Below are 18,985 nucleotides of genomic sequence, written 5' to 3' on the forward strand. Positions count from 1 at the left end.
GCTCTGAGCTAGTGCCTGTTTTTGTTTAGAACTGGCACTGAAAGAGGTACAACCCGCCGAGCATAACGCAGACATTCTTTTGTCAATTTCTTAAAATTGAGCTTGAAAGGCTCCTGCCAGGGAAGTAGCCACCTGGAAGATTTGCCTTTCACTTCCTGCTAATGTTTTCAATTCTGCTCATATAACAGGGCTCGCCACGCTTAGGAAAAGTTGTGCAAAAACTAACACAACTGCCACCTACTGGATAATGGAAATATCTGCTATCACAAAACCTACTTTCTTTTGAAAAAGTGGGGAACCAATTACATTTTTAGCTTCTACTGAAGAAGCCAGTGTGAGATCATCAGAAAAGTATAAACTCTCTTAATTTGATATCATGACACATTTCACCTCTGGGACTTTGTAGCATGCAAGCTCTTTTAAATTGCTACCCAGAAGGGGATGGTGGATACGAATTTAGACATCAGCTAGATGGATGCTGTAACTACTGAAGCAATGAGAATCCTGACACCTAGTTCCAAGAACTTTCACTTCCTTTATAGAAACAATGTGTTCTTTCCTTGTTCTGGATCCTACAATCAGTTGGCATAGTTAACTACATTGTATAAGAAAAAACATTTTAATTCTAAGATAGAAGTTGTGAAGAGATAGAAACCACGTAAGTGATTTGAATAAGAAAATTAAACATGAGGACTTGCTAGCTCTTAAAAGGTAATTAATGACTAAAGGGGATTTTTTTTTAAGGATTCTCAGTTCTACAGAAGCAGCAATTGCAGAAACAGCTATTCCTTCCAGAGCTGAGAGGCAATGAACAAGGAAGGAGCTGAGAAACTCAGGCAAGGGCCACACTCCTGGGATGGCTGAGCAGCAGCTTTCTTTGCAGAGGGTGTGGCTGTCCAGGGATGTGTATCCTATCTGGGCAACTTGCTGGAGGGTCCTGGCAGAAACTGTTCCATATGAGTAACCTGTCTCCACCCATCACGGCGCTAGCTTGACCTGGCCATCTATGTCAGCTTCAGGTGTGGATAAGGGGTGATTCATCGGGTACAGCTCCTTTAATGAGTCCTGCTGATTGGAGAGTTGTTGATTACAGAGACAAGTAATCCGCTTCCTTCCCCTCCCCCAAAATACAATATATCCTGCGGTCACTACAAATAATTCTATTCAAAAGCCGGTGGGGAAGGGAGGCACACAGCACACTAATTCTCTAATCCAGTTGTGCCTGTGCTTCCAGCCCCTTATCAGGACTCAGTCCTCCTCTCAGGGGTTTTCTTCTGTGGCTCCCAAATTCTGAATCACTGTGCTCTCCAGGCATCATGGTAGGTGTTTTAAATAAATGGATGTTGAAAGAGTAAATTAGTGACCTTAAAGGTTTGTGTGGTCACAGGCAGCTGAGCCATACAGCCGCAGTGCCACATGGAAACACAAGGGGGCAGTGTGCTCACAGAAGTTCACAAATCCTTTGTGTCTTGCAGTAAACAGAATTTGTCCTGCAAGCCTTTTTTGTTTGGTTTGCAGTATTTGATGTATTTGTTTGTTTGGTGAGTTGGTAACATAGTCCTGTGTCCAAACAAGCCCTTTCTCAATTTTTATTACCAGCTAGACTTTAAATTCAGGATCATATGAGACTGCATGTATGTTATCATGATGTGTATATTAGGATTATATGAAATAAGGAGGTATATAAAATTAGGATTATGAAATTCATATATTAAACATATATAAATACATTTACATTATGTATTAATAAAATTAACAAAACTATATGTATATATAGTTAGAATATATCTAAAAATTAGGATAGAATTATCTATATATATAGAATAAAATATATATAGCTATTCTATATATATAAAATAAATAAATTTTATATATCTCCTAATTGTGTGTTCTGTGTGTCTATAAATATGTGTATGTATTCTAATTTAAGTTATATATTTGATTAGGATACATAATTAATCTATATAAAATATAATGTATTATATACAATACATATAATTAAATATATATTCAATTAGTAATATATAATTAATTTTTATATATAGTTAGGATATGTATAAAATTAATATATGTGATGCAATTAGAATATATGTTTAAGACATATATAATTAGAATATGTAGATATAACTTGGATATACATTTGAGGATATAAAAATAATTAGGATATACACGTATAATCAGGTTGAACCGTAGGAAATTGAAATGCAGCTGAAAGTCAACAATTTTTGACCTACAAAAATGGCAAAGGGGCCAAAATAATCATATTTGTTGGAAAATAAAGCTCATTTTGTACAATTCCCCCCCCCCCCAGAATCTTTTGTTCTATTTCTGGTACCAGTGTCTGCAGTCTGTGATTTGAAAAACTGATCCCTGATCATACTAGTGAGCAACTGAAACAAAAGTCAAGAGCAAACGATAGTTTTACTCTTCCCGTGTGGGAGTCATAGGGTGGTGTTTGTGGGTAAGGAAATTATTTCATTTTTCCATTACAGGCAGACCGCATTGTACAATGCTTCGCAGACACTGAGTTGTTTCCGTTTTTACAAATTTGGGGTTTGTGGCATTCCTGCATCGAGCAAGTTTATCGGCATCATTTTTCCAACAGCATTTACTCACTTGGTGCCTCTGTGTCACGTTCTGCTAATTCTTGAAATATCTCAAACTTTTTCATTATTATATTTGTTACAGTGATCTGTGATCAGTGATCTTTGATGTTACTATTAGAATGGTTTGGGGCGCCTGAGTAATTACCGCAGCATTCGCTTAACCTGAACACAGATAATCAATATCTTACACCTGGGGCAGCTATACAGGGTTATGCTGAGCTTGTGACACGAACTTTATTGAATAGTATCTGGGGGAGACTGTATAGCTCAGTGGTACAACGAATGCTTAGCATGCTTGAGGTCCTGGGTTCAATCGCCAGTACTGCATTAATAGCAATAATAAATGAGTAAACCAGATTACCAAGCGATATCCTTCATCCTGCGTTTATTTCCCTAAATAAAAAATAAAAAATCAGTGCAGACAGCGTCAGGTGGAGCTCCTCGGAGGGTCTGTACGCCACGCCTTCGCACTCAGTGTTGGGGGGAGGTGCTCCGTAAGGCGCATGCGCTCCTCTTCCCCGGCAGCGCCAGTCACGGGTCTCCACCGGCACTGCCACCCTCGCGCAGACAGAGGAGGCGTGATACCGCTGTCGCCCTCCCAATACCGGGCACCGTGGCGGTCACGTGCAGGCCGAGCCAGGAGCCCCGCCCGCGCGGTCCCGCGGGCCAGGGTGCGCCTGCGCGGGACAGCCGATGGGCGGGGCGGCCCGCGGGCTGTGGGTCCGTCTGCTCAGAGGTCTGGGCCGTGATCCTCCCTCCGCTGCCAGAAGTGGGCGCCACCGGAAGCGCGCGCAGCCGGAAGTGGTCGCCGCCGTTTTGCTCAGAGTCTCCCAGGCCTCGCTTGGCCCCGTCCCCGGGCGCGCGGCGGTGTGTCCCGGTGTCGGGCCACCATGGACGCGACGGCGCTGGAGCGGGACGCCGTGCAATTCGCGCGGCTGGCAGTGCAGCGCGACCACGAGGGCCGCTACCCCGAGGCCGTATTTTATTACAAGGTGGGTCGGGGCCACGGCTCCGTCAGGGGGCGGGGTCCGGGTCCGGTTCCCGGGGCCAAGGCTTTGCAGTCCGTCTGGTCTTCCTGCTGCCCCTTCGGGGTGGCGACCGGGGCTGCGGAGGTCAGGCCCGCCCCCGCGTCCCGCCCGGGGCCTGCGGCCGTGGGAAGGTGGGCTTGCGGCGGCGGAGCGACCCCTCCTGTGGTGGGCAGCGCTAAGCCGCCCCTCACGGCGGCGGTCAGAGCTGGCGGGCCTTAGCGTCCCTGGGCTCTGATTGCTGGCCCCTGGGGCTTGGTCTCCGGTAGACACCCAAACAGTGCACGCAGTGCGTGTTCATTGCGGAAGACAAAAGTAAATTAAAAGAAACGAAAACATCACGTATCCCAGCATTGGATGCATATCTTTGTAAATGTTTTTCTACTCACGTATGTGTCCACACCTTTTTTAAAAAACAAACTTAGACCAAAGTGTTGATGCTTTTTTTAACCTCTTCATTTAAACTTTTGAAAAATCATTAAACTTACTTCTATGATATAATCTTGTTAATAGTAGATGCATAGTATTTTCATCCTGTGGACGTACTAGAATTTCTTTGTAACCATTTCTGGCCGTTTTATGGCCATTCTGGTTTTTCATCATAATGTCCTTAGAGCTAAAGCTTTTCACATTACTCTGATCCTTACTTTGGATAAATTATCGGGGCCAGAATTACTTAATTAAAGAGTATGAGCTTCACAGACCACCCTCTGCTCCCAGGATTTGCAGACACACCTCCAGCTCTAGACAAGCCCTCCGCCTCCCTGTGGAGGTAGGTAGCTGTATCCTCAGGATATTGTCACATTTGCTTTTAGAAAGAACGTCAGACTTTGATAATACAGTAGTAGTCGTTTTTTTCCCCATGAACATACGTGCTATCAGTACCGTGTGATTTACTGTCTCAGATTAATGTTTGATTGCCTTCATTTTATAATCTCTGTTTAGAAATTTTGGGTGTGTTTCAGAATCATTTCCTTTGGACCTATTCTTGGTGACAATTTCATGACAGTGGTATTTCCTTAAAAGTAAGTCTTAGATTTGTGAAATAGGTTAAAATCGTGCCATATGAAATAGCTTTTTTCTAAAGCAAAAGAAAATACTGTTCAGTGCCTCTTGTTTTGCTGTAGGATTACATGCATGTTACGAAGAATGTCTTACTCGAGAAAGTCAGAAAAGTCTGTTTATAGGAACTATTTATGTAAAGTGTATTAGATATTTAGTGTTTTCTGTCATCTCACTGTTCTATATGGGATTCCTTAATTGTTAGTCACTTTCAAATACAAGTGAAATAAGGAAAATAAAGTAGATACCAGCAACTTTTTTTAAAAACTGAAGTTTACTTGATTTACAGTGTTACTAGTTTCAGGTATACAGCAAAGTGATTCAGTTATATATACATGTATATTCTTTTTCAGATTATTTTCCCATTATATATTATTACAGGAAATTGAATATAGGACCTTGTTGATTATCTGTTTTATGTATAGCAGTGTGTATCTGCTAATCCCAGACTCCTAATTTATCCCTCTCCCAGCCCTTTTCCCCTTTGGTAACCATAGTTTGTTTTCCATGTCTGTGAGTCTATTTCTGGTTTGTAAGTAAGTTTGTTTGTGTCCTTTTTTTTTAGATTCCACATATATGCGATATCATATGGTATTTGTCTTTCTCTGTCTGACTTACTTCACTTAGTATGATGATCTCCAGGTCCATCTATGTTGCTACAAATGGCATTATTTTATTCCTTTTTATGGCTGAGTAATATTCCATTGTGTATAAATATACAAGTTCTTTATCCAGTCATCTGTTGATGGACACTTAGGTTGCTTCCATGTCTTGGCTATTGTAAACAGTACTGCTTTGAACACTGGGGTGCATCTATCTTTTTGATTTAAGAGTTTTCTCAGGATAATATGCCCAGGAGTGGGATTGCTAGATCATATGGTAACTTTATTTTCAGTTTTTTAAGGAAACTCCATACTATTCTTCATAATGGCTGCACAAGTTTACATTCCCACCCCCAGTGTAGGAGGGTTCACTTTTCTCCACACCCTCTCCAGCAGTTATTCTTTGTAGACTTTTTAACGATGGCTATTCTCACTGATGTGATACCTCATTGTAATTTTGATGTGTGTTTCTCAGACAGATGGTGCTGTTGAGCATCTTTTCATTTGCCTGGTGGCCCTCTGTCTTCTTTGGAAAAATGTCTATTTAGGTCTTCTGCCATTTTTTGATTGCGCTGTTTGTTTTTTGATATTAAGCTGTATGAGCTGTTTATATATTTTGGAAATGAATCACTTGTCAGTCTCATTTGCAAATATTTTCTCCCATTCTATAGACGAACAGCTTTTAAAATTGACTTTAGTGTTTACTTGTAAAGTTATATTTTCCTCCCCTAAAATATCTAAATTACAGAATCTGAGGAAATTGTATCTTTTCCACCCCCCAGTTTCCATTTGGCTCAAAAATGTTCTCTTCTTACTGATTTTGTAGGTTCAGTGAAGCAACTCCTCTAATAACTGGATTCAAAAAGTGATGCTCAGTAGATGGCTTCTGTGGATTCAGATAATTAAGCGTGAGGTTCCATGAATCTAAGCACACACTTAGATGGCTGCATAGAAGGTGGTGGCACTTGGGGAAGCCTCTGGCAGTTCTTCCCTCTGGCTGCTCTCCTAGAATGATGACGGAGAGAGTGCAGGCTCCTTCCTCACAGCCTAACTGGCTGAGGAGGTTACAGAGTAACCGGAAGACGAATCCAGGTTTCCTTAATTAAAATCCATTTATTTCCTACAATTGAAGTCTGCCTTAAAATGTGCCCCCCTTTGATAGTATTTTCAGTGGAGAAAAAGATTTTCTTTCCACTGTGAGATACTTAACCTTTATAATTCGTTGTATTGACATTAATTTAATCTTAATTGGTTATAACTTGTAATGCTTTCAAGGCTCAGTTCACCTTTTCAAGGCATATAATTTCAAGTCTGACCTATGATCTAAAGAAAAAGGAACACAGAAAACAAACCCTAGCTCCTCTAAGAAGATGTTTGTAATCAGTCCCTCCTATTTGACTTTGTAAATTTTCAACAGTATGAGAAAATCAGGAGCATTGAGAACGGAGAAGATACGAAAGGATTATACAACTCATTTACTTTATGAAAAAATTACTAGCATCTTAAGGACATTCTTGTTTCGTCCTGCAGAGAAACTGACAGTGAGTTAGAAAGTGGTAAAGAAAATCAAAATTGTAACTCATCTGTTGGATTCCTTTGAATTCTTTTCTTATTTTTAGGAGGCTGCACAAGCTTTGATCTATGCTGAGATGGCAGGCTCGGGCCTGGAACACATCCAAGAAAAAATAAACGAGTATCTGGAGAGAGTGCAGGCTTTACACTCAGCAGGTTGGTAAAGGGCCTGCACCGTGTCACTGTGCTCCCCTCCTCTCGCCACACCCCACACCTCCCCGGCGGGTCTCATCATTTTTGTTTGTTTGTTTCGGGGGGAGGAGATTAGGTTTTTATTTGTTTTTAGTGGAAGTACTGGGGATTGAACCCAGGATCTCGTGCATGCTAGGCACACACTGCCGCTAAGCTAAGCCTTCCCCCTGCTTTTCATCTTTGATTCTTCATCCTCACTCCTGCTGTTCATTCCCCTTTTGGTAATCATGTCTTTAAAAATGGTGACATGGAGGTAAGTGATAGATGTTTGAACAGGAACCATAGAGGTAATAAGGCCCAATTTTCTAGTCTCCCAGAGGGTGGAGATGAGTTCTCTGTGTTCAAATCAGCACATCGTTGGCGAGTCAGGTTTAGGACCCTGTTAAAGTCTGCTTTTCAGCATCTGTCATGTGCCCTGTCCTGCTGTTAACGTGGGATGAGTCCTCCTCTTCAGTGCTGGAAGACTTGGCAGTGGGTTCACAGTCTTCACTGCATCAGTGTCCTCAGCCTCAAGGCCTGGGCTCATCTCTTCCTTTTAGCCACATCTTGGAAAAGTGACGTGTAAGCAGAGTCCTGGAACAACGTAAACAGCGTGGCGGTTGTACCCAGGCTTAGTGATGGCAGTTGTGTACGAGGTCAGTGGTTCCTGTCAGGGTCTGCTGTTCACACGGGGAGAAAAGAAAATGATCTCCTGTTGACGTTTTGTTGTAGAAATGCGTTCACAGCACTGGGGACTCTCTTATCCCCTTTTTTCCTGTGGCTGTGTAATAAAGCCACTGGCTTAACGGAGTCTTTACTTATTCAGCATTCCCTTGTAGACTTCCCACCACTCGTTCCAAATAGACTTGAGCATTTATAAGCTCATAGTTGTGATACAGTAAACTTGATCCTTGGGTTTCTTGTTATGACAGTCCCCTTAAAGACACTGTAGTTTCATTTAAGACAGTGCCCAGAAATTGCATGCATTGAAAAGGGCCTCATTTGGTGCACAGCTATACTGATTTCGTGTATTCAGAACACCATGAAATTCAGAGGAACTTCATTTTCCTAGGTAAGTAAATGATGTTCTTAAACTTAATTGCCCAATAATCAGGAACCTTGTTTCAGAAACGGTGTTTTCAAATAAAGTTATCCTTATAGTACGGGAAGAATTGCATGTGTAGAATGTCTTGAAAAGTGGACTGCCCCTGTATGAGGGCCTCATTTAATAAAAGTCGTAGTGATGTGTGCATTCACGGTACTGTGAAATTCAGAGGAACTTTGTTTTTGCAGTCAAGTAAAGGATGCTCTTAAATTCGTAAATATGGTGTTTGTGTGGTACTCAGGCACAGAATGAGACAGCCCTAATCTCTTGAGGAATAAAAACTGCCAAGTGAAACAAAAGTAAAGTTCAAAAAGGATCTTTGAAGCATAATATATCTTAATTGTTTGCCAGCTTTTTGACCCATTTTGTTCAACAAGTGGAATGCCATCTATAGAGAATTAAATGGCTTACTTAATTATTTCAAGCAGAAGAGTCCCTTATCAAATAAAAATCTTGTTCAGAACCCCAATTTAAAACAGACAAAGTCTGCTGACAGTCAAGAAACTTTTGAGAGATGGGTTGACTTTTGGGTTGGGGAAAGGTCACACGGTTTGAAATTCACCAGTGTAGTGTGAAGAACTCAAGACTTGGAATTCAGAGATCTGAGCTGAGTCCCTACCCTTCCACTTGCAGCTGTGAAACCTTAGGCTCGGTACTCATTCTCAACGAGAATCAACTTTCTTCCTCAGGAGACATTGTCTGGAGAGATCCCTGGTTTTTCTGTGCAGGGTAGGGGTGCAGTATGCTACTAGCATCTTGCTGGGGCGGGGCAGGGATATTGCTGAAAATCCTCCAACGCTTAGGGATCGTCCACAGGAAAGAATTGTCCAGCCAAAAATGTCGGTATTGCCACGGCTGAGAACCCTTGAGCTCGATATTTTAACATTCATTTTATAAGTGGGATCAGTACCTACTTTAGAGAGGTGTTCCTGAGGGTTACAGTTTTTAATAGATCAAACCCAGTTTTAAGACACACAAAACTTATTAAAAGCTTTTTTTAAAAATAACAGTTTTATTGAGATATAATTCACATACCATCAAATTCACCTTTTTATAGTGTAAATTCAGTGGTTTTTATTGTATTCCCAGAGTTGTGCAACCATCTCCACTATCTAATTTTAGAACACCGTGAAAGAAACTTAGCAGTTAGCAGTCACTCCCCATTCCTCCCACCCCCAGGCCCTAGCGACCACTAATCTATTTTCTGTCTCCACGGATTTGCCCGTTCTGGACATTACGTATAGAGAGAATCATCCAGTACGTGGCCTTCTGCATCTAGCCTCTTTCATTTAGCATAATGTTTCCAGGTTTTATCCATGTTGTAGCAGGTACTGGTGCTTCATTTCTTTTTAAGGCTGGATAGTATGCTGTGGTGTTAATACACCACGTTGTATCTGTCCACCCATCAGCTGGGACATGGGCTTGTCCCCACCTTTTGGCTGTTACGAGTAATGCTGTGATGAACTCTTGTGTGTGTGTTTTTGTGTAGCCGTATGTTTTCGGTTCTCTCGGACAGATACCCAGAAGTAGAATTGCTAGGTCATATAGTAGCTTTGTGTCTGGCTTTTTGAGAAGCTTTGGCTAAACTGTTTTCCAGAGTGGCTGGACCATTTTTCAGTTCCACGAGCCACGTGAGAGTTCCATTTCCTTCACATCCTTCTTACCAGCACTTGTTACTTTCTGTTCTTACTTTTAGCCATCCTAGTGGGTGTGAAAGCTGTCTCCTGGAGGTGGTGATGCGCATCTCCCTGATGCTGTGCCGTTGAGCATCTTTCCGTGTGCCTATCAGCCACTTGAGTACCTGCTGTGGAGAAATGGCTCTACGGATGCTTAGCCCTCAGGATAAGTCAGGGTTTCCTGAGAACAGAGCCAGTGGGATGCGTATAAAGAAATGTGTTCTGAGGACCTGGCTTGTGCAATGACAGAGGCTCAGAGGTCCCACTGCCTGCCCTCTGCAAGCTGGAGACCCAGCAGAGCCATTGGTGTGGTGCAGTCCCGGCCCACAGGCCTGAGACCCAGGGGGCTGATGGTGAGGACCAGTGTGTCAGCTCAGCAGACAGAGAGGTCACATTCTCCCCCCGTTTTGTTCTGTCAGGCCCGAAAGGACTAGATGGTGCCCACCCACATGGGGAGGGCCCTCTGCATTTACTACCAGTCCAAATGCTTATTGCATGCAGAAATATCCTCCCAAACTACCCCAAACGTGTCTGGCCAAATAGCTGGGTCACCTGGGATCTGGTCAGCTCAACACAAGTTGTTCACAGAATCAGTCATCACACTCATTTTGTTGATTGGGGTTATCTTTTTATTGTTGAATTGTCAGAGATTTTTTTTAACATTTTTTACTGATTCATAATCATTTTACAGTGTTGTGTCAAATTCCAGTGTTCAGCACAATTTTTCAGTTATTCATGGACATATACACACTCATTGTCACATTTTTTTCTCTGTGATTTATCATAACATTTTGTATATATTTCCCTGTGCTATACAGTGTAATCTTGTTTATCTATTCTACAATTTTGAAACCCCAGTCTATCCCTTCCCACCCTCTACCCCGCCCCCCACCCCGGTAACCACAAGTCTGTATTCTCTGTCCATGAGTCTATTTCTGTCCTGTATTTATGCTTTGTTTTTGTTTGTTTGTTTGTTTTTGTTTTTTAGATTCCACATATTAGCGATCTCATATGGTATTTTTTTTTCTCTTTCTGGCTTACTTCACTTAGAATGACATTCTCTAGGAGCATCCATGTTGCTGCAAATGGCATTATGTTGTTGGTTTTTATGGCTGAGTAGTATTCCACTGTATAAATATACCACATCTTCTTTATCCAGTCACCTGTTGACGGACATTTAGGTTGTTTCCATGTTTTGGCTATTGTAAATAGTGCTGCTATGAACATTGGGGTGCAGGTGTCGTCCTGAAGTAGATTTCCTTCTGGGTACAAGCCCAGGAGTGGGATTCCTGGGTCATATGGTAAGTCTATTCCTAGTCTTTTGAGGAATCTCCACACTGTTTTCCACAGAGGCTGCACCAAACTGCATTCCCACCAGCAGTGTAGGAGGGTTCCCCTTTCTCCACAGCCTCTCCAGCATTTGTCATTTTTGGATTTTTGAATGACGGCCATTCTGACTGGTGTGAGGTGATACCTCATTGTAGTTTTGATTTGCATTTCTCTGATAGTTAGTGATATTGAACATTTTTTCATGTGTTTTTTGATCATTTCTATGTCTTCCTTGGAGAATTGCTTGTTTAGGTCTTCTGCCCATTTTTGGATTGGGTTGTTTATTTTTTTCTTATTGAGTCGTATGAGCTGCTTATATATTTTGGAGATCAAGCCTTTGTTGGTTTCACTTGCAAAAATTTTCTCCCATTCCGTAGGTTTTCTTCTTGTTTTATTTCTGGTTTCCTTTGCTCTGCAGAAGCTTGTAAGTTTCATTAGGTCCCATTTGTTTATTCTTGCTTTTATTTATTCTAGGAGAAAATTTTTGAAATGTATGTCAGATAATGTTTTGCCTATGTTTTCCTCTAGGAGGTTTATTGTCTCTTGTCTTATGTTTAAGTCTTTAATCCATTTTGAGTTGATTTTTGTATATGGTGTAAGGGTGTGTTCTAGCTTCATTGTTCTACATGCCGCTGTCCAGTTTTCCCAACACCATTTGCTGAAGAGACTGTCTTTATTCCATTGTATATTCTTGCCTCCTTTGTCGAAGATGAGTTGACCAAAAGTTTGTGGGTTCATTTCTGGGCCATCCATTCTGTTCCATTGGTCTAGATGTCTGTTTTGGTACCTATACCATGCTGTCTTGATGACTGTAGCTCTATAGTATTGTCTGAAGTCTGGGAGAGTTATTCCTCCAGCCTCTTTCTTTCTCTTCAGTAATGCTTTAGCAATTCTAGGTCTTTGATGGTTCCATATAAATTTTATTATGATTTGTTCTAGTTCTGTGAAATATGTCCTGGGTAATTGGATAGGGATTGCATTAAATCTGTAGATTGCCTTGGGCAGTGTGACCATTTTAACAGTATTGATTCTTCCAATCCAAGAGCATGGAATATCTTTCCATTTTTTAAAGTCTTCTTTAATTTCCTTCATCAATGGTTTATAGTTTTCTGTGTATAATTCTTTCGCCTCCTTGGTTAGATTTATTCCCAGATATTTTATTACTTTGGGTGCTATTTTAAAGGGGATTGTTTCTTTACTTTCTTTTTCTGTTGATTTATCGTTAGTGTAAAGAAAGGCAACTTATTTTTGAACATTAATTTTGTAACCTGCTACCTTGCTGAATTCTTCGATCAGCTCTAGTAGCTTTTTTGTGGACCTTTTAGGGTTTTCTATATATAGTAACATGTCGTCAGCATATAATGACACTTTTACCTCTTCTTTTCCAATTTGGATCCCTTTTATTTCTTTCTCTTGCCTGATTGCTGTGGCTAGGACTTCCAGGACTATATTGAATAGGAGTGGTGATAGAGGGCATCCTTGTCTTGTCCCAGATTTTAGTGGGAAGCTTTTGAGTTTTTCACCGTTGAGAACTATGCTGGCTATAGATTTGTCATATATAGCTTTTATTATGTTGAGATATGTTCCCTCTATACCCACTTTGGCGAGAGTTTTTATCATAAATGGGTGTTGAATTTTATCAAATGCTTTTTCTGCATCTGTTGAGATGATCATGTGGTTTTTGTCCTTTCTCTTGTTGATGTGATGTATTACATTGATTGATTTGCGTATGTTGAACCAGCCTTGTGTCCCTGGGATGAACCCCACTTGGTCATGATGTATAATCTTTTTTATGTGTTGTTGGATTCTATTTGCTAAAATTTTGGTGAGGATTTTGGCGTCTATGTTCATCAGTGATATTGGCCTATAATTCTCTTTTTTTGTAGTGTCTTTGCCTGGTTTTGGTATCAGGGTGATGGTGGCTTCATAGAATGAGTTTGGGAGTATTCCCTCCTTTTCAATCGTCTGGAAGAGTTTGAGAAGGACTGGTATGAGTTCTTCTTTGTATGTTTGGTAGAATTCCCAGGTGAAGTCATCCGGTCCTGGACTTTTATTTGTAGGGAGGTTTTTAATTGCTATTTCTATTTCCTTTCTAGTGATCGGATTGTTCAAGTGTTCAGTTTCTTCTTGATTCAGTTTTGGTGGACAGTATGTTTCCAGAAACTTGTCCATCTCCTCTAGGTTATCCAGTTTGGTTCCATATAGTTTTTCATAATATTCTCGTATGATATTCTGTATTTCTATTTTGTTTGTTGTAATTTCTCCATTTTCCTTTCTTATTTTGCTAATTTGTGCTCTCTCTTTTTTCTTCTTTGTGAGTTTGGCCAGAGGTTTGTCGATTTTATTTACTTTTTCAAAAAACCAGCTTTTGGTTTGGTTGATTTTTTTCTATGGTCTTGTTAATCTCTATTGTATTTAATTCCTCTCTGATCTTTATTATTTCCTTCCTTCTGCTGCTTTTTGGGGCTTTTTGTTCTTCTTTTTCTAATTGATTCAGGTGGTGGGTTAACTTGTTTATTTGCGATTGTTCTTCTTTTTTGAGGAAGGCCTGTATCGCTATAAACTTCCCTCTTGGCACTGCCTTTGCTGTGTCCCATAGGTTTTGAGTGGTTGTGCTTTCATTATCATTTGTCTCAAGGTATTTTTTAATTTCAGCTTTGATTTCCTCATTGATCCATTGTTTTTTCAATAACATATTGTTTAATCTCCATGCTTTTCTTTTTTTCTCCTTTGTTTCTCTGTTGTTGATTTCCAGTTTCATGGCATTGTGGTCAGTAAAGATGCTTGAGATAATTTCTATCTTCTTAAAATTGTTGAGGTTTCTTTTGTGTCCAAGTACATGATCGATCCTGGAAAATGTTCCATGTGCACTTGAAAAGAATGTATATTCTATTTTTGGGGGGTGTAAAGCTCTGAAAATATCCACCAAATCTAGTTTTTCTATTGTAGTATTTAATTTCTCTGTTGCCTTGTTTATTTTCTGTCTGGAAGATCTGTCTAGTGATGTTAATGCAGTGTTAAAATCTCCAACTATGATTGTATTCCCATCAATATCCCCCTTTATCTCTGTTAGTAATTCTTGTATGTACTTAGGTGCTCCTATATTGGGTGCATATATATTAACGAGTGTAGTATCTTCATCTTGTATCACTCCTTTAATCATTATAAAATGTCCTTCTTTATCTTTCTTTATGACCTTTGTTTTAAAGTCTATTTTGTCTGAAATCAGTACTGCAACACCTGCTTTTTTGGCTTTTCCATTTGCATGGAATATCCTTTTCCATCCTTTCACTCTCAATCTATATGTGTCCTTCTCCCTAAAGTGGGTCTCTTGTATGCAGCATATTGAAGGTTCTTGCTTTATTATCCAGTCTGCCACTCTATGTCTTTTGACTGGAGCATTTAGTCCATTAACATTTACAGTAATTAATGATAGATGTGTGTTTATTGCCATTTTGAACTTATCTTTGCAGTTGAATTGGTATATCCTCTTTGTTCCTTTCTTCTTCCTTTTGTGGTTTGGTAATTTTCCTTTGTATTATCATGGATTTTATTTAATTTTTGTGACTCCCTTGTAAATTTTTGACTTGTGGTTACCCTTTTTTGTAAATCTATTAACCTATACCCATTTTTATTAAACTGATAATAACATGATCTCAAACCCATCCTACTGTCAAAAAAATTTAAAAAAGAAAGAAAAAAAATTCTATATTTCCCTGCCTCCCTCTCCCACTCTCAGTGATTTGTATGTCTTCTTTTGTAATTTCGTGTTTTCTTTATTTGTAATTCATGAGTTATCACCTTTCCAGTTGTGAGTTTCTTATTTCTGTAGCATCCTGCTGCTTTTGTATTTAGAATAGCCGTTTCAATATTTCTTTTAGCATGGGTTTAGTGTTGCTAAACTCCTGCAGCTTTTTTTTTGTCTGTGAAACTCTTTATTTCTCCTTCTATCCTAAAGGATAGGCTTGCTGGATAAAGTATCCTAGGCTGCATCTTTTCTTCATTCAGGGCTTTGAATATATCTTGCCACTCCCTTCTGGCCTGTAGTGTTTGTGTAGAGAAATCAGCTGAGAGCCTTATGGGGGTTCCCTTGTAATTCACTCTTTGCTTTTCTCTTGCTACCTTTAGAATCATTTCTTTATCCTTGACTCTGGCCATCTTGATTATGATATGTCTTGGTGTGGGTCTGTTTGGATTCTTCCTGTTTGGGACCCTCTGAGCTTCCTGTACTTGGATATCTGATTCCTTCTTTAAGTTTGGGAAGTTTTCAGTCATGATTTCTTCAAAAACCTTTTCAATCCCCTTTGATCCTTCTTCCCCTTCTGGGACCCCTATTATGCGAAGATTGGGACGCTTTCTATTATCCCATAGGTGCCTTACGCTATTATCATTATTTTTTATTTGCTTATCTTGTAGTTCTTCTGAATGGGTGCTTTCTGTTGCCCTGTCTTCTAGATCACTAATTCGTTCCTCTGCATTAATTAGTTGGCTTTGCACAGCTATTAGATCATTCCTCATCTCTGTCAATGAGTTTTCCCATTTTGCTTGGCTCTTCTTTATCGCTTCAATTTCATTTTTGACATATTTTATTTCTCTAAGCATTATCTCTTTTAATTCCTTCAGCAATTTGATCACTCCTTTTTTGAAATCTTGATCTAGTAGGCTATCGATGTCTATTTCATTGAGCTTTCTTTCAGGGGATTCCTCTTGTTCTTTTAATTGGGAAAGGTTTCTCTGCTTCTTCATCTTGCTCATACCTCTCTGGTACTGTGGTTAATGGAGTATCAGTTGTCTATTTTGGATTTTAAGGATTTTATCTATCTAATGCCTATTTAGGAATACAACTTAGGAAAAAAAAGAAAAAAGAAAAAAAGAAAAAAATAAGAGAGAGAGATTTTTTAAAAAAGGGAGAAAGAGGGTTTGAAAACAATGTATAATGAATAACTGAAGAGCGGGTTGAAGCAGAGTATTAATCGGGTGGAGACGTCCTTTTAAAACCTTTAAGAAAAAAAAGGGGGTGGGGAGATGAATATATGTGTTTGAAGCCTGTGTCTAATCAATAACAGGACATCAAAACCCAAGAGAAATAGAAATGAATTAAGAAGTAAAAATTAAGAGAGTAATTGAAAATAGAACAGGTAAAAACAGATTAAAAACAAAAACAAAAACAAAAAACAAAACCAAAAAAAAAAAACCAAAAAAAGAAAAGGGGTTAGTCGGTGTTCTCCTGGAGTGTGTGTGCTTTTAATGTGATGTCCTTCTGTCTTCGTCCTGTTTTGGAAGCTCAGCTTGTTTTCATAGGCCCTCCGTTGGCGCCCTCTTCTGTGCTGCTCCCAGCACCTGTCTCCTCCTAACACGGGGTCAGATGCAGCTCTCCTCTGCTGCGGGCGGGCGGGTCACTGCCCCTCCGGATGCCGCAGTCAGATGTTGCAGACTGGCCAGGCAGGAGGGCGGGTCGTGCCCCTTCCCAGCACCTCGGTCAGGGGTTGTGTTCCTGCCCGACAAGCGGGGGGCCGCTATCCCCCTGCCTGCGCCGCCGGTAGCTCCGCTGCTCTGTGCGGCTGCGCGCTCTGCGCAGGCGCTCCGCACAGTTCGGCGCTCTGCCCTGGTCGCGCTCCGCCCTGGTCGCGCTCTGCGGGTGGGCTCGGGGAAGACCGAGGGGCAGCCTCGTTCCTGCTCCGAGCCAAGACCCAGCTGCTTGTTTGTCTTTGTGGAGCAAGTTCTCTGGGGGAGCAGAATGGAAGGATCCTATCTGCCCAGGGCTGTAGGCCCGTCTCAGTCTGGCCCTTGAGGCTGCTAAGCCCTTCGGTGCAGACGCAGGTTTCGCCTCTGCCCCCGCTTGGGTGCTAAGCGCCTGAGAATATGGCAGCTCTGCCTGGGCCCCGCCCCTCTTCCCCTGAAAAGTTTCCGCGGGTTTTCAGAGATGGGGGTATGCACCCTTCCCCCGAGAGCACATCAACCTTGCTGTTTTATGGAGGGCCCAGGTTGTTCTGTCCTGTACACCCACAGCCCCGGCGCCCAGCCCCTTGCAGTCCCCTGGAGCTGCCTCCGTGCAGCCGCCCCTGTCCTCTGCCCGGCTTGTGCAGCCTGGCCCTGCCCGCCGCTGCTGGCCCGCGTCTCAGGCTGGGTGTCGGGGACACGCTCTGTGCCCGTTTAACTTAGTTCTGTCAGGCAAGGGCTGCTCTGTACAGATCCGAGCCTCAGAGGCTCCTCCTCCGTCCCGCTGGCCTCTCAGTTGGAGAGGGGAGACCCAGCGAGTGAGCGCCAGTCCTCCTTTGCCGCTCCCTCCCCGCGGGACCCGTCCAGCACTGCTTTGCGTTTTGTTCTTTCCTTTTTCCTTTTCTCCTACCAGATTTTTGGCGTCTTTATCTTTTGAAGAGGGCGACGATCTGTTGGAGTTCCGCAGGTGCTCTGGTTGGCTGAGTGGGTCTGTAGATGTGGGTCTTGGTGTATTTGTGGGAGAGGGTGACTTACAAGCGTCCTTCTACTCCGCCATCTTGCCCGGAAGTCCCCGTCAGAGATCTTTATATATTCTAGATACAATTTCCTTACGGATACATGTCTTCATTTTAGAAGCAACACTTTCAAAGAGCAGTAAAAATATAGCTTATTCTGGACTCAAGTGAGTAGGAAGCAGTATGAATGTTATCATGAGGGCCTAGTGTGTTATATAATTATTGTCTGTACTGAGAAAAATTTTTTAATTCTTACTTTTTATTGAAGTGTAGTCAGTTTACAGTGTTAGTTTCAGGTGTACAGCAAAGTGATTCAGTTATACATGTACATACATATTTTTTATGATTCTTTTCCATTACAGCTTATTATAAAAGTTGAATATAGTTCCCTGTGCTATAAGATAAATAACCAGTTTATCCTGTATAGCACAGGGAACTATATTCAGTATTTTGTAGTAACCTATAATGAAAAAGAATATGAAAAGGAATATCTGTATGTACATGTATGACCAAAACATTGTGTTGTACACCAAAAAGTGACACAACATTGTATACTGACTATACTTCAATTTAAAAAAATTGAAAAAAATGTTTAATTACTTTAAAACATAATTGAGTTTCTTTAGTATTTTCCAAGTTTTTGTTTTGTTTTTTTGTGGGGAGGGTATGTGAGAAGGACGTCTGTGTTTTATTTTCTAAATGAAGAAAGTGCTAGTCGGGACAGAGAAATTCAGGGAAAATTTTTATAAGGTTTTTCTTGACCTTGCTGAGCTTCTTCGATGAAGGACTATAGAGTTTTGGTGAAGAATGTATTAAAATGGTTTGCTGTTCCCTGGACGTGTATGTGGGTAACAGTTCCTTCGCGTGGCTCTTCTCCCTGTCCTAGTCCAGTCAAAGAGTGCAGACCCTTTGAAGTCAAAGCATCAGTTGGACTTGGAGCGTGCCCATTTCCTTGTTACACAAGCTTTTGACGAAGACGAGAAAGGCAACGTTGAAGATGCTATAGAGCTGTATACGGAGGCCGTGGATCTCTGTCTGAAAACCGTATGTATGACAGCTGTGAGCTGAATTCGGTGGAATTGTGCTAACAGATTTCTCCCCTTACTAGTGAGTTTTACCTAACAGTTCCTTAAAAAGATTATTGAATTATTATAAATGTAACTAAGTTACTCCTCTTTAAAAGATAAGAGTAGAAAGTTAATAATGAATTTTACTCTTATTAAAAAATTGACAGTATTGAGGTTGAGTCATTAGGCAATTTTTTTTTAAATTACGGGTACCATTTTTTACCTTTTAATACCCATGTAACTAGAATTATTACAGGAAGAATTTGCCATCACAAAGCTGTGAATTTAAACTAAACTTCCCTGTCTTTTTTCAAT

At 40.9% G+C, this 18,985-nt stretch overlaps 1 protein-coding gene across 2 annotated transcripts in view; it reads left to right on the forward strand.

Annotated features, from left to right (window-relative positions):
• The first annotated feature begins 3,359 nt into the window (after window positions 1-3,359).
• Window positions 3,360-18,985, forward strand: part of CAPN7 (calpain 7) — a 61,588-nt gene continuing 45,962 nt past the window's right edge. Inside the window, exons 1-3 of one of the 2 annotated variants that reach the window (XM_072971335.1) lie at window positions 3,360-3,598; window positions 6,915-7,023; window positions 18,490-18,647. In XM_072971335.1, coding sequence (XP_072827436.1) covers window positions 3,497-3,598; window positions 6,915-7,023; window positions 18,490-18,647 — 369 coding nt within the window. In that variant the 5' untranslated portion in view covers window positions 3,360-3,496. The remainder of the gene's footprint in view (window positions 3,599-6,914; window positions 7,024-18,489; window positions 18,648-18,985) is intronic. The other variant, XM_006205284.4, reaches the window with a different exon arrangement.

This window comes from Vicugna pacos, chromosome 1, assembly GCF_048564905.1.
Source record: "Vicugna pacos chromosome 1, VicPac4, whole genome shotgun sequence".
Lineage (NCBI taxonomy): Eukaryota > Metazoa > Chordata > Mammalia > Artiodactyla > Camelidae > Vicugna > Vicugna pacos.